The sequence below is a fragment of the Dermacentor andersoni genome, chromosome 10, assembly GCF_023375885.2.
Source record: "Dermacentor andersoni chromosome 10, qqDerAnde1_hic_scaffold, whole genome shotgun sequence".
NCBI lineage: Eukaryota > Metazoa > Arthropoda > Arachnida > Ixodida > Ixodidae > Dermacentor > Dermacentor andersoni.
The window spans coordinates 112071004-112087147 of NC_092823.1; the positions used below are offsets into that span (position 1 = coordinate 112071004).

The window sequence follows — 16144 nt, forward strand, 5'->3', positions numbered from 1 at the left end:
CTAGCCCAACTTGGTAGACAACTTCCGTGCCTCAGCTGGCGAGACAGACAGACAGACGGACGGACGGACGGACGGACGGACGGACGGACGGACGGACGGACGGACGGACGGACGGACGGACGGACGGACGGACGGACGGACCCGAATGCTTAAAGTACGCAAATAACGCTAATCGCTTTGCTAGTAACGAAATTATTGAGTGCAAATACAAGGGCAAGGTTAATAACATGCTCTGGGTCGCATACTAAAGCTGTGTTTTCAAGCTTTGTTTGCATCTGATTCGCAAAGTAGTAGTTTTAATCAGGGGAGAACGGCGGAAAAGTTGTGGTGTCATTAACATTGAGGATTTTTATACGTATTTTAACTTGAGAAATTCAAATATTTCAATAACTTCCTTCCGCCACATGGAGGGCCTGGGTATGTGTGGCCCGAAAATCTTCTCGGAACGACGTCCGACGCCGAACGCCGACGTCGGATTTTCGGCGATACGGGGCCCTTTGCGGTATCGCGTTGAAACTAAATTTTGTGACGAGGTATATTGGAGTCGTCGAGCGACAGCCTGAAATACAGTGGCAGCAATGACAGCTTAGCAGGACTGGCGAACTGGCCACGCAACACGCGATGGAACTTTGTAGTGCTGTTCCTCTTCCTTACGAAGTGCTGGAAATGATTGGGTGCACAAAAGAGTAAATTCTATGGTATTGTGTGCCGAAACCACTGCACGAAGGTTGGTGGGCAGTACTGGTGTGTGTGTGTGGGGGGGGGGGGGGGGATGTTCCGAAATAATTTTGACCAACTGCGGTTCGGTAATGTGCACCCAATTCAATGAAACTTAGTGTTTATGGATTTGGCCTTCGCCGGAATGCTGCCGCGGCATCTATGATCGCATCCGCGACGTCGAAATGAGCAGCGCAGTGCCTTAGCCAGTGTGCTAGCATGGCGAGGAGCGTTGAAATACTGCTTTACCTGCTCTAACGTCATTTATATGATGAAATGTTTCTTCTTCCATAAACCATAGACAGAGCAAGAAAGCCAATGCCCTTAGAATATTAGATAAAAAGGAACATCGCATGAACTCATCCAAGAAAATTGTGGAAGCAGTTACTGAGAGCGTTTTAACCTACCAGGTCAGAATTTCGAAGTGCAACACCATATGCTACAGTAATGCCCGCTTCAGTTTGTGCAGATATGTAATATATAATCATACGTTAAACAAAAGTTTAGCTCATTCCAACCAATAGGTCTATTTTGTTTCAAATGGAGCTGTTGAATACACTTGTTATGCCCTTGGCAAAAATGCAGCACTGCCCTTTATATAGTGTAGTCTTGCTCATGGTTAGGCTAGAGCTGATCGTATGACCCATCCCAATTTCTTTTGTTGAGGTTTTCTTTTTTATGTAAACAACTATTTATGTAACGCCTTGGTCCCTAAGTTATTAGAAATGAACACACATTTCAGAGAAATGTTTTTGCAACATGCACAATATATTCAGAGCTAAGGCAAAAACTGGTAGCGTCGATCCTGCTTGCTATGAGAGCCAAGTTTATTGCACTTTATGAAAAGGGGTGACATCACGGTTGCATTTCATTCACCACAGATCGCCCGGGCTGTTTTGTTCGATGGTCTGCGTGTTCAAGCTCCCTTTCGATCACAGTCGGTATCAAATTTGTCGTCCGCAATTGGCGTGAATCCGTAGTTTGCGTTAATGAGCAAATCGCGATCAAGAAATTCGATCCCGTTCAGAAGCACACCCTGTGATGCCCGTATAAGGCGTGAAACGGCACCGTTCACGACACTTCTGTACTACAATTTAGTGAGGATACAACAAAAAGACGGACTGCAGTCTGCACTTCTATTAACTCTATAGGGATAATAGAAAAGACTGCTGCATGGGCCATGTGGTGACAGTACCATTTACACAGCACTAAATTGAAAAATTATACCTGGCAGCATTACGTGCCACAATCACGTATTCACTGGGAAGGACACCGCAGCGGGGAACTACCCGAATGATTTTGACTATCTGGGATTGATTAACGGCATCATAAATATGACTACGAAATCGTTTTTCCATTTTGCCCTCGTCGGTTGCAGCATCCGCAGCCGCTCTTGAAACTGCGACTTCGAGCTCCACAGGCCAACGTCATGGGCACTAAGCTGCCGTGGTCGGTAGGGACGAGCACGAGAATACAGGAAGGAAGGGGGCGCTCCCTGTTTTAAGTCTTATTATTGTAGTTCAATTCAGGTGCTTTTTCACCCTGACTAGCTTGCTCCGTTTGCAATCGTGATTAGGCCAGGTCGCTCACCATCTTCGGAATCGGCACGCATTTTTTAGATTGCACTATGTTCGGGAAAGCCTTGCAGTTTTAGTCTGCGCAAGTGTCGAGACCGGCCCACATTTTGACGTATGACGACTGGGTTAATACTGTCTGCAATTTTACGTGCCACCAATTACGATATCATTACAGGGCACGCTGTTGCGCGGGTAAAGCGTATGTGGCGTAAAAGTTACAGTATCGGGCTTTTGGGCTAGAGGTCCTCAATTGAACTCCGGTCGTCGGACAATTTCATTTATCTATTCATTACGAAAACTCGCAGTTTCGCCCTAAGAGCGAACCATTCACAACGAGAGCAAGCTTCAGCTTTGTGCATGGACAACTTGGACGCTATTCAAAGCGTACAAAAGTGCCACGTTTTGGCGCGACACAGCCGGTGACTACTGCTTACAGAAGTAGCAGCGCCCTGTCAGCTACGAAACATCTAACAATGGCTGGCATGATGGTGAACGCCAGCACTGCTGATACACGAACGGTGACGCGTGTTCGGCACATTGACGCCCGTGTAGCACTCAATTCCAAATCGTTACAACAGGAAGAATACAATCCATTTGCCATCGGGGCGCGCTAGGTCGACGTTAAAGTCGACAATTAGTAGGTGCAGTATTGCGTTTTGTTATACCTGGGGCAGCTCGTGCCATGCTGGGTGGTAGTGGTCTATGTCATTCCACTTTCGTGTGGCAAAAAGTACTTTGGGCAGACGGGACGCTGCCTTATCATTCGCCTTAGGGAGCACCAAGGTGCGATCAGGAGTGCTACAGGCTCGAATCTGGCCGCGCATTGTAGAAATCGCTTATGCAAACCTTTCCTTGAACAAACCGAAATATTTTATAAGGATATGAATCAAATCAACCGTGAGATTGCGGAAGCCTCCTTCATGCATGTGAACTCAGGCGCATGCGCCAGCCAGACTTCTATTGCTCTGCAGGATAAAGAAACTGAGTTTTTGAATGGCATGACAGGCTAACACCCTTTCACCCTTGTAAGCGTCACTTTACACGTGTTTACATTTTTTTTACATTTTAGTCACTTGTTTGAAAAGATAAACCAATTGTTCGGCTGCACTCGTATCGTGCACTCCCTTTTGCCTTTCGTCCGGGTTGCGCTGCCCACCCCTATAGGAACATGTCCGCTTTCCCTTGCTTAGCTTGCGGTGGCTGGTGGAAAATCGCTGCGGCATGCAACGGAAGCTAAAGAGTGACACTAAAACGGATCCTCAGGAAAGAATAGTTGGTAGAACAAGGTCGTAAACGTGCCGAAAGTGTTCGAAAACGTTACGCAGCTACGCAAGAAGTTTTATTATACGCAAATAAACTCATGCTCTCCCGCAGGTGTGAGTAGCCAGTGCCAGAGCGATCGGCGGCAGTCTTCTTTTATTCCTTTCAGAACTGTGCAGTCTGCGGCTAATCAGAAAAAAAAAATCAGTTTTGTTCGGCATATTAATTCATCTGTAACGCGTACACGTCGCAATTTTCGCGGTTTTGTGACGTCGCGTGACAGGCAGATGAAGTGGATGCAGCCCTAAATCTTTTGACCAATAACGAAGGTCTAATAGCGAAAAGGCGTCGAATCAAATGTAGCTATTTTTCTTTTGTTCAATCGAATGACGCATAATCAGTGTGTAACCGCACATCAAATGGGGAGCTGTCGCGGTTTTCGTGACGTCGCGTGACAGACAGGCTTTTGACCACTCACGGAGGGCTGCTTGCGGAATAGGAATAGAAACCTTTGGAACAGCTTTACGTTACAGCACCCAGCTTTACGTTATAGCTCCTGCACTTGCAAAAGATGCGCCATATCTAGGGGCGCAGTAGTGGGGCTCAGCTCGGTATTCAATGCTGGCATTGTTTTAGAAGGGGAGTTCGGTACTTTGTCAATGAACAGGTTGAAACCTGCAATAGCGCGTTGACGACGCTGTTTACGACATTTACCTTGTGTCTGCTAAAGCACAGCTTCGTCAAATGTTTTCAGAACAGCAGTGGTAGTGAATCACTAACTGCCCCACCATACACGCTGTGAGCACTTAGTATATTTTCCATCCGAGGGAATATCATAAGAAGCCAACAAACCCTGACACCAAGGACAACATAGGGGAAATTACTTGTGCCTAATAAATGAAATAAAGAAACGAGAAATTAATGGAAATGAAAGTTCATGAAAAAACAACTTGCCTCAGGTGGGGCCCGAACCCACAACCTTCGCATTTCGCGTGTCTGCTCTACCAATTGAGGTACCGCGGCGCCGCTTCCCCATACACTTTCTTGGGTAGTTATGTTTCCTAGTAGAAGCCTGGGAGTGTTAGCCAGCGCCACCACTCACGGACCTGGGCGGTGGACGTGGAACGACCTTTCTGCCGCAGGCGTCATGAGAACGTGATCTTTTTGGGTGAACGCGACTGGTCAATAAACCCACACATGCTACCTGAAGGCACCAATGTTGCCGGATTCGAGACCCTCATTATTAAATAAACGAGAAGGAAGGGGATTAACCGAGGGGCTGAATTCTTTTATTTTTTTTGTTAGTCATATCATAAGATGCCAACAAACACTGACACCAAGGACAACATAGAGGAAATTACTTGTGCTTAATAAATTAAATGAAGAAGCGATAAATTAATGGAAATGAAAGTGAATGAAAAAACAACTTGCCGCATGGGGGGACCAAACCAATAAGGACGGCAGAAAGGATGTTCCACGTCCGCCGCCAAGGTCCGTGAGTGGTGGCGCTGGCTAACACTCCCAGGATTCTACTAGGAAACATAAATACCCAAGAAAGTGGATGGGGAAGCGGCGCCGCGGTAGCTAAATTGGTAGAGCATGGCACGCGAAATGCGAAGGTTGCGAGTTCGGTTCCCACCTACGGCAAGTTTTTTCAGCCACTTTCGTTTCCATTAATTTATCGCTTCTTTCATTTATTAAGCACAAGTAATTTCCCGTATGTTGTCCTTGGTGTCAATGTTTGTTGGCTTCTAATGATATGACGAATCAAAAATCGGGCACCTCGGTTAAACCCTTTTTTCACGTCCATCCAACGGATGTTTCATACAGTTATAGATTTTATTGCGGTCTAATCTGTCCTGGTACCAAACTCCTGCGCTGCAATAAGTGCTAAGCATGCTTTAGTGACAACGCTCAAATGAGCTCCAACCACCAATTTATTCTTATGCCTGCACTAAAGGAAAAACAAGAAGCTGGAACAGTAATTCTTGAGGTCCTTCGTATTGCTCTAGTGCTGTATCCGTATGGCCGTGCTCCTTCTGTAGATGATTCATTTTTGAGATTCGTTCAGAAAGAAACAAAATTCTAGGCTCCATTGTTTAAGATAGTGCGCCATTGTAGTGAACTAGGAGAAATAAGCTGAAATGTGCCCGTGCTGCTATTTAAAGTCTTACTATCTAACTCAAGCTTTAAATTTGTTAGTTATACTGGTCTTTCGACCATATAAAATGTCCCGTTTCACAGCAGTGCTTCAGTAAGGGCCACGTAGCACACCTGTCCCGTAGCGTTAAAACTGTAGTAAGTATGCAGAAGACAGGACTGAGACTTCTAGTTATAGTCGTCGTTTCCCTTGGCTTGGAACTTGCAAGTAAGTAAAATGTGCAGCGTACGTATTTACCGTCACTACAGTGGAGTTATACAGCCTTATGACATTATGCGGCGTGGACCACAACGCCATGCTACTAAGCTCATGTTTTCTAAAACAAAGCACTGTTGAAAAAAAGATACGTATGTATACGGAGTGTGTATATGAAAGGAAAAGTTCTCATTCACACGAACAGAGCACGTAGGAAACCCAACGAATTTATCACAAAGAACACTTCTCAGTTGAGCAAAATTCGTCGTGTAGCTTCGCGCTCCATTCGGGTGTACGGCAATTCTATCTCTCTCTCTCTCTCTCTATATATATATATATATATATATATATATATATATATATATATATACAGAGAGAGAGAAAGGCGAAGGCCTAAAAATGGTTCATGAAGTGGGAGACGCTTTGAGATGTTAATCGTGCGTTTCATATTTTGGACCAGCGATCGTCCTTGCCGTGTCAAGCACGTGCGTAATACTGTCAGAAATGTGGAATTGTTATCGTAAAAATATCAGCCAAGGACGAAGCACTTCACCGCGGCCGTTCCTTAACTATTTTCCTTAAGGTGTTGATTACCGCGAAGAATAGCAGGCGCAAGAAGCATAAATTTACCTGCAAGCTGACAACAGTATTTTCGTTAAGAAAGCAAATAACGCATAACAACACCAGAAACATCACGCCTCATAGTTGGTATATGGCGCAGAGGTTATGTTAAAATTTCACTTGGGTAACGTTAAGACGCGCCCATGATAGACGTTTTAACAAAACAATTTACGGTATGAATGAATAAACTTGATATTGGGCGCTTATATTAAGGCTTCTGCAGACATGAACGTACCCTAACCCGGTGGTCAGGAATAAAATTAATCGGGCCTGCGGGGTTTCAGTCTATTGTAGTAAGCGTGGGGGTTTAATCGATTTAGAATACATGATTTGGCGCTGCTTCGCGTTGGCCGGTGATGTTTCTCAAGGTGGACAGTGGTGACAGCGGAGGCTGCACAGTGAAGTGCTGGAGGACCAACTCAGGACTGTCCAGAGGGCCCGTGTGACGGCAGAGGGGCTCGGCCTCTGTCCCGACGTGGGAGCGGCCCACATTAGTCCCGGACTGATCCCTCAGGACCTAAATAAAGTTGTTCATACCATACCCTACAAACTGCCAAGGAATAAAAATGCGAATGTAATGTATCGCGAACGAACTAATTGATTCGGTGTTTTGGCCTAATATGCATTCCTTCCACGAATTTCGCCTGCACGTAAGTAAAAACATGCGTCGCGGCGAATCATCAGTACCAGTTTGTTGTAAACATTGCAAAGTGCGAAGATTTATAATAAAGCCACTTTAGGAGTAGGCTCAAGCAAACGTCGAAGAGAGTTATATCGCTGCAGCTTATAAAGGAGGTCTTAATAGTTTCGGGCTCATCGTGCAGGACAGAATTATCGGGAGACACAAGAATACATGTTGAACGTGGCCCAGTCCTCATTTTCAAAGTATACGTACGCAATGTATGAAATAATGTCCGCGTAGATTGAGACAAAAGCATCATTTGCACAGGAAGCATTGGTACGAAATAAAAGGTGTCCAAAGAATCGGTGACAAAATGTCATAGGTGCTCTGGATGCCTTGTACTTTAGCCCTCGTGCACTGCAAATGATCGGGCTCATAGAAACGCTCACAGTTATGGATGCGATTTCCATTCGTTTCTTTGTAGATGGCCAAAATAAGTGCAGCTATTTGGAGGTGCCAGTGAGAGGCTACGCTCCTCAGAGGGACCGTTTCTGCAAACCTTGGCTCACGCTACACGCTAAGCTGTACGAGCGGCGCTGGTGCCTATGCAAACCGGGTTACATACGCAACGCCTGGGAAGAATGCATCGAAGAAAGGCAATGCGGCAGCTGCTGGTACAGGGACAACATGGACTTCAACCAGTGCTCGTCCGCCTGCCCTGTGGTCTGCGGAAAACGTGTCCCCACGGTCTGCACGGATCAATGCGTCATTGGGTGCACCTGCCCCCCTGGATTCGTGCTGTGAGTACTTCCTTCAGGTTTCGGTACGTGGCAGTCATTGCAGCTTTCATAAACGCAAAGAGGCGCAGGAATAAACAAAAAAAGACACAGGGACGTCTCGTGACTTTTACTCGTGACTGATATCGCGTACTGCCGCGAACGAAAATCGAAACTGGGAAACTCTTCACATTTTTGTGTTGCTTTGCTTTCCTAAGTGTCCTCTGCTTTACAAGCACGATTCGCCTACACAAAGTTTCCGAGGACCTCTTCTGGTAAAATCGCGCCTGTACATCTTAAGAAAGCGTCGTTAGAAATAACTTTCAGCGAATAGCAGTATCACGAGTGGTAGTATAGTGTTCATCCCTGTTCAATTGTGCCACATTTTTTATCGAAAACTTCCTTTATAATTTTCTTCGGCTTGAAGGAAGTGATTTCTTGTTCGGGAGAGAGCGGCCTCATTCTTTACAGGAAAAGCTGCAGCATTGCGATTGAATATATGCAGCGTGTGTTCATGGTACCTTATCAAAAGGCGAGAGGAGGGCTAAGGTGAGGTTAGAGAGTATCCATACTTCACACTGGTTTCTGTGGATGGCGTACTCTCAAGAAATCAGCTAATGCGTGCTTTGCATTTGACAAGAAATCCGCGTGATCTCTTTAAAAAGTACACGCGTTCTTTTCTGTGTATTAAACCAGGTGAACCCTATTCATGGCCGTATGCATTGAGTCAGTTGCACTGACTCTCTTAATTACAGCCTCACAGCCTATAGGTACAGTGAATTTTACATTTATGCCAACAGTTTTAGAAGAAGATACTTGCATGCCGCTCTTTGTCCACATCGGGCCCTTGCGCCCCAGAACACTACCTCCTCATCATCCAAAGACGGTTTCGTGATGGCTCACCCAAAAGGAGTCACCTTTATATGCAAATCACGCCCAAGAGGAGCAAGTTGCTTCAGAGATATGAACCTGTCTGATCGCCCGTCTGTAGGCAGATTACTACAGTTAACCACGAAATAGCAAATGCCAGGGATTTATTCAAACGCGAGGTGAAAGAAATGCAATCTTGCAGCGAAGAAAGAGCGATATTGAAGAATCAGTATGCACAATATCTTGTACAGTTCTTATAATGAACAGGCAGGTCATTAATATTTTTTTTGGGGGGGTGGGGAGGGGCAGGTGCTTGAGTCTCGTAATACATACAAAAGAATCGCAACGGCGTAGAAAAGTACATATTAAAAGTGAGCGCTTATACCTTCTGTATGTGTTCTCAGTAGATGATGCCAATAAATTAGTCGTCGCTAGAAGCATCATGCGATCTTCACTGCGAGGATAAACGGTGCGTTGATCTCCGGATTTTATTTGCTAGCAAATGAAACTTCTAGAGCACTCACACGTGATGAACCTCACCTTGCTCATCACAACCACCATCACTTGATATTAAATCATTAATCCCGACTGCGACAGCCTCGTTACTCTCTTCTCATCTCGCCTGCTCTCATCCCTGCTACCATCCCCTACGGACCCATCGAACATTCCTGAGTGTAAATGTGGGACCCGGATCGGGTCCACAAGCCCGTGTGTCATGGACCAACATTACTCTCTTCTATCCATATGTGTCTGTGACAAACTTTGACGAATCTGAATAAAATAATCGGCATTACTACTGCTTCCAGAGACCCCTTGCGGCAGAAGACCTGCGTTCCAGTTAGAGGGTGTCTTCCCCGCTGTCCACGCAATTCTCGCTTCCAGATATGCGCATCAACTTGCGCACCGACGTGCCTTGACCCTCGACCAAGTGGCTGCGAAATTCGATGCCATGAAGGTGAATGCGTTTGCTTGCCCGGATTCTACAAGACCTTTAGCGACGGAAAAGAAATGTGCGTACGCTGGAACCAGTGTACAGCGAGAGCAGAATAAACGCACATTTGTGGAACCTGATGCCCATATGCTCTCGTCCGTTCTATTACAGCGACATTTTATTTTTATTTTTACAATAAATTCGCCTTAATTCCTAATGAAACAACTTCGGATCAAGCTACATGTTTCTACGCACCTGTAAAACACCCATAGCGCTAACTCTTAGAGTATCTCTTGGAGAAACTTTCCGTCATTAGGCCACTTCCTTCATTAAGGGAAGTGCTAACAACAGAGCCTGGGCAGCAGTTTCAACCACAGGCAACAGAGAAATGCCAGACATCGGTAAGAGAGAGGTGGCTTCACGAAAAAGTTGGTTGGTTTGCCCATACACAATGGTATCTCGTGTTTTCTTTTTTTGTTAGTGTGACACAGCAATCTGCAATCTCTCTTTTTTTTCTAGCTACTGGTATTTCTTTCGAAAGCTCTATTTCATTACTTTTCCAATCTTTCGCTGCAGGTCAGTTGCTGCTCCAGCACAAAAACAAGATTCCTTGCCGGCGACGCAGTCCTAGGAGAAATAGCGTTTCTTTTTTCTATAAAACATTTCCTTGCGTTCAGACGCTTCACTCACAGCGTCTCATACTGGCTTTGTTAAAACGCAAGAGCTCTTCCCCTAACGGGCAAATGACTTCGTACCTTGCAAAGAATTACAGCCATCAGCCTGCAAAAGGAAACATTTGACGGCATTTCAGGTTTCTATCGAGAACGCAGTATTCTTACTTATAGAGAGCTTAACCTGCTGACTAATGTCGACAGTAGATAGTACAGATTAGTGGAAATTGCATCTCGTATAATGTAACATGAATGCTTCCCTGTTTTTTTTTGTTTTCACAATAACATTAATTAAAATGAATGTTAATACCTTTATTTGGTATCGGGGCGATGGGGCAGGAGAGAGAAAGAAAGTCGCAGTTTCGCCCGAAAGCCAAAGCATCGATTGCGATAGCAAATTAGTAGACAGCTACACGAAGAAAGAATAGTAGCTGAACGTTCGTTTGCTAAATGAATTAACAAGCACCGTGTAGCGCGCACAAACAAACCTGAACACATCCCACTCGATGCGCGTGGACACTCGTTGTCGAAACGCTTACGTAGAGAAATACATTCAACAAAAGCAGACAATCCCACAGAGCCCAGCGGCCGAATTGACTGCAGCGCACCAAGTGGATGGGATTAAACCTGCCCTGAAACACCCCTCGGGCTTGGTGAAATAACATATTCCGAGGGAAGCATACGCTTCAACGAACTTCTCAGCCATGTTTTGCTGTCGTACGCGCTGCGTGGAGCTGGCAAGCGGATCGCGCAGTCAACTTTCTCTCAAACGCCCTCTTTTCGAAACTCACCATCTTTACGAGACGTTCATTTGAGGAATCGCCAGCCTTTACTGCGCCGGCGAAACTAAGAGCTTCGCTCCTTGAATATATGACATGGCCTAGGCACTACGGAGGAGGTTTCTTCGCGTATGCTGCATGCGTTTGTCCCCTAGACATGCTGGCATTGCGAAGTGCGGTCGAGTTTGTTCACGCTCCGCAGCTGGCTGCTCGCGCGGTGAGGCAATGGGCACGGACGCCCCATTTTGTGATCGCTGTGTCTGAAGGGGCAAGGTTCTAACTGGTGTTCTATCAGTAGAACGGCACGCGTAGGGACAAACGCCTACAACACGCATTAAGAAACCTCCTCCGTAGTGCCTAGGCAGAGTCGCATATCCAAGCAGCAAAAGCGCCCAGATTTTCTCTCGCGCCCGTTCTTACTCGCGCCAGCGCACAAACGGCTTGCGATCCCTCAAATAATCGTCTCGTCACAATCTTCTGGACGCTTTACTTCGTCATACCCTTAGGTTGCTATTGGCTGATAGCTGACATCGAGCTGCGGTCCGCTACGTGGCATAGATACCGCGGCAGCCGCGGGGTGCCGCCACGAGTTCACTCGTTAAGCGCACTACGGCTCGCCGAGGACATCATCGTTTGGCTTATCTGTAGCGCGCCGTAAGCACCAAAGGCGGTAATCGTGGCGTCTACGTTAACATCCAAACTGAATTTGTACTGCGCTCCACGGTGACATTTATAAGGCAACTGGGCACACCCCACTGCGCCGTAGCCTTAGCAATGCAAGACACTGAAGAAGGACTGGAAGCACAGCTGAGGCCGTATTTGATTGCCCATAACTCCACTTCTGCTGAACGCATTTAAGTACTTTTCGCGGCAAAGTATTTTTGAAATGGCCTATTTTCACTGCAGTTGACTTTCTCCACTTCGATGAAAAGTAGTTCACGGTCCCTTTAACACTTGAACCACACTAGCGTTTCCGATTTTGCGAGCACCCGTTTTGAACGCTAGCTGCCCCGCGTTACGCCGGCTGCGCTGATCGTCGGTGTAATTTTTACTACTTTCATTTACTTTTTTGCTTCTGCTGCTCAACCGCGCGCGGTCTTCGTGTGGAATCGTTCTATTTAGTAAAATGACTGCGAACGATCTTTACAAGCTTGCATCAACTCTGTGCCACATGCAATTTTATAAAGTAGACGCAAGACATGCTTATAGCAAATGCGTATTTTGCGCTATATAAATGCTCGTTCCGGACCTTTTGTTCATTCATCCAACGTTGTGGCACCCGGAAAGCAGCAGTAGTTGCTGTACGAAGCTTCACCGGACGGCATCACCTGAACAAAGTAAATTACAAGCACGGGTCATTTTGGTATTTAGACCTTATAGGTATACTGCGTGTAGAGACGAAACATGCGAAAGTGGTGCATGGGCGACAATAAAAGCATTAAGAATTCGCTGTTAAATGCATGACATAGAATATACACGACTCATCTCAAGCAATGCCATAAAATATGAAGAAAAGATCTATTTTCCAAGCATTCCCCCACTCCCGGGCATTATTTTTCGCAGTTCAAGAGCACAAATACAGGGGCAACTTTTCGGAAACTTGGCCTCAGCCGACGCGATGGTACGCTACATAAACAGAGCTGGCCACAACACATGAGGCTATCCGCCAGGCAACGCTAGACGCCCCCAGAGTGCCTTGTACTCGCACTAAAGACAAATTCGGGGGCGCAAAGACTGTGTTCAGTCGTTCAGAAGACACAATGTTTCAGTTCTTGGTTTTTGAGCCACTCTTATCTTCTGCGCGTTCTGCTAGAGCAAGCAACACGCTCATCTGTTATCGTTATCGGAAATCACCCGTGGCGTTTTCGACAAGTGCGAGTACTGAATGAAGGTATACTTTGAAGGGCCACAGAAACCGTCACGAACTTGTCTTACTAAGATTCCGTACAAGCCAAACACAGCCTCTCACTACGGCCAAGCTGCTTTTTGCTAAACTCGTCACAACGCCAGGCGCAGCGACTCCGCCTCAAAAGTACCCCGAGAAATAATGAAATTAGTTAAAATAATGTTGGGGGTCAGAGAAAGCGCCACAACTTGTCCCAGTAAGATTCAGTACGCGCGGAAGTACCTGCGGCACACTGCCGAGCTTTTTAACGCTAACTGCGTCACAATTCTGGGTTCCGTGCTGTAAAAGCCTAAATTGCTTGAAAAGCCCTAGTCTCAGACTGCGAGACAAACTTTCTCACCTTGACTACTAGTGCCGTGGTGGCACGTTGAAGTGCAGAAGGAACGCAAGAATACGCCGATAGTCTACAAACATTCTACGTCCAAAACAGATGGGTCGCCCAACCGGAGAACTTCACATGCGCAGCAGGCTTCGCTCGCCTCGGTGGCTTGTCTGGCGCACGACGCATGCATCTGGCGCGTCTGGCGTGGGGTCAGCTTATTGCTACGTAACGCAAAAAAAAAAAAAAAGATGTATCGCAAAGTAAAAGTTCATTTACACGCAAAACTTTAGTTTTGCGGGAATTGCGGGAAAGAATAAAGAAACATTTCATTGAAGTTCATTTCACATCGTTTCTGACGCTCGCGTCATCTAACGGATGGCGCGACCACTAGGAGTGACGTGTTTCCTGTTACCCAGTTTTAGCGGAGTGACCCCTCTTTGAATTTCTTTCTCTGGAGCGAGCAAGCGCGGAAGCAGCAGTGATAGACGTGCCGTTCGTGCGGTCTATCGCGTCAACGCAAGAGCGGCGAGAACACAGCGCGCACGAAGGTATGAGCCGCCTGCAGATCCCTTTCAAGATACGGCGCGCCATCGTGCAAAGTGCGCGCTTTTTGGCGGAGTCGAAGCCTCTCCCTGCCGTGCTGCTTGCCCGCTTTCCTCCATGTATGGCGCACGAGATTGAGCTGCGATTATTACTTGCCAATGCACCCAGTCGCGAAATGCGCAGTTGCTGCCGGAGCACAACGGCGCAACCACTCCTTTACTCCGCCTCAAGGGGTTTCGCGTGATGGAAGACTGCGCGTCTCCAGTCCGCTTCACTCCTTTGCGCGCGCCAGATAGAGCCGTGATCATCGGCTTTCCTCGCGTGCTTTAACTCCAACATACATAATACGACGCGCGGCGATGGCGTTGTCGCCCTCCGGCTTTATGCGGAACATCACGGCGACGGCGGCGGCAGAAATTCGCTTGGAGTGTCCATAAATTGTTATCGCAAGAAAAGTTGCGCTATAGAGGAAGGAGAGGAAGATTTAAACTACAAGAATTTTGTTGAGAAGTGAATTTATCACGAGGATAGCATTTACTGTTGTCGCAGTAGAACAAGCCTTTCAATATAGATAGTCTATCAGCCTTACTGAAGAATTGCTATCAGTACGGCGAGATATATTTTGATGAATCCTAAAGACAAAGCAGGGGCTGTAAAATATGCCGCAGTGGACAACGGAATAATCTTACCGCCAAAGGGTCTTAACCGGCCCTTAATTGCAATGCGCGACCATGCTAGCCATTCGTTCTCATCAAATTGTTTGCGATGAAGTAGACAGTTGAACAGTTGATCTGGTGCTCAAATGTCTCCCTTGCTTAGATAGCGCTAAAATTTTTCTGATACAACAGCCGAAGATCTTTATATATCTTTTACAGCAAAGCTGCATATGGCTAGCCGATTCATTCATTCGTCTGCCACTTGTGCACCGAAAAATACTTCTCCGGCGCAACCTCAATGTGTGAGGGGAAAAAAAGGAGAGAAATACGCGTACGTGCGATTGGCTGCGCCAGTAGTGACGTCGTTGCTCTCCATCGCAGCCGAGCGCTCGAGCAGCAGTTTCTCTCCCGCTCCGAAATGGGTAGGCTACGCGTCATACGTATTCCTGAGGAGCAGGCAGCTTTCGATCAGCAACGCCGCGAACAGAACCGGGAACGGGCTCTTTTACGCCGTGTCGGTGCTGCAGTCCGGGCGCAAGAACAGGCTAGTGCAGCTGATCGAAAGCAACAATTGCGTACCGAGGATCCGGATGCCTACCAAGCCGTCGCTTAGTGAACTGTCCAAATTAGCCCACTGATAAACACCGGGGCCGCACGCTTCAGCTTCGCTAGTTAACCAGCTATACAGATTGCTTGGGCGGTGATTTTTTATTCAGTACATGCTGAAAACAAGAGGAGGGCCCAAGCAGGACAGGCACATTTTATTAAACATAAGTTTGCTCAACTAAGGCCCATGTAAAGCCCACACTCCCACTTTGGCTTTCAAGAATGTCGAGAAAATAAATGTCACTAAGGGCCACGCGCATACTAGCGTGTTGGTTCATCTACGAAAGCAGTTACAAAAGTAGTAGTAGTCCACGTCCGTAAAACCACTCCGCTTCTGTTAATATCGTCATATACAGCCGCTACTCATTGCATTTGTTTGAATGGCAGTGGCCCGTAGCGCAGCTGGAGGGTTCAGTAAGTAGCCTAAGCCAGCTTCGTGCAAGGGCCGCTTCCCATCAAATTTGAAGAAAACAACTGCAGGTCTTCACCAAATGAATGCGATAATACGATGATCGATGCAATGAATGATCCGACAAAAAAGTACAAATATCAATAGAATAGATTAAAATCAATACAATAATTGTTTTGCTTATGATAGTCTACGTTCTGGCAGTGTAGCAGTGGTGCTCTACGAATGGCAGTAAACAGTTATTTCTATATAAAGAAACAAAAACATGCCTTTGAGTCGAAAGTTACCTGTCCTTCCAGGAATATCTTGCCGCACGGTTACAATTCCCGCTTTAAATGAAGACAACACACTCTTTTTCTGTTTAACTGGGACTCCGTGTGATAAACGTATTCTGTTCACGTTTGCGGTTGTTTGTCACCTACGCCGTGAATTTCTGACGGACCTGTAGGTACTACAGGACTGGGCAGAATGAAAACTTATCCCGTAGAAATTGCACATGCGGTCTACATAAACAGTACAGTA

General features: G+C 46.4%; 1 protein-coding gene across 1 annotated transcript; it reads left to right on the forward strand.

The window, feature by feature from the left end:
• The first annotated feature begins 5752 nt into the window (after nucleotides 1-5752).
• On the forward strand, nucleotides 5753-9870 carry LOC126544717 (serine protease inhibitor swm-1-like). Its single transcript, XM_050192177.3, has 3 exons — nucleotides 5753-5922; nucleotides 7638-7953; nucleotides 9606-9870. Exons 1-3 carry the CDS (start codon nucleotides 5859-5861, stop codon nucleotides 9847-9849), a joined length of 624 nt encoding a protein of 207 aa, XP_050048134.1. The 5' UTR covers nucleotides 5753-5858; the 3' UTR covers nucleotides 9850-9870.
• The last annotated feature ends 6274 nt before the right edge of the window (nucleotides 9871-16144 follow it).

What these genes read in the sequence shown, in the direction of transcription:
- LOC126544717 (XM_050192177.3), top strand. Translation starts at nt 5,859, where the DNA reads ATGCAGAAGACAGGACTGAGACTTCTAGTTATAGTCGTCGTTTCCCTT. An exon ending in CCTTGGCTTGGAACTTGCAA is followed by an intron (nt 5,923 to 7,637) that starts GTAAGTAAAATG and finishes GTTTCTTTGTAG; the next exon opens with ATGGCCAAAATAAGTGCAGC. An exon ending in TGCCCCCCTGGATTCGTGCT is followed by an intron (nt 7,954 to 9,605) that starts GTGAGTACTTCC and finishes TACTGCTTCCAG; the next exon opens with AGACCCCTTGCGGCAGAAGA.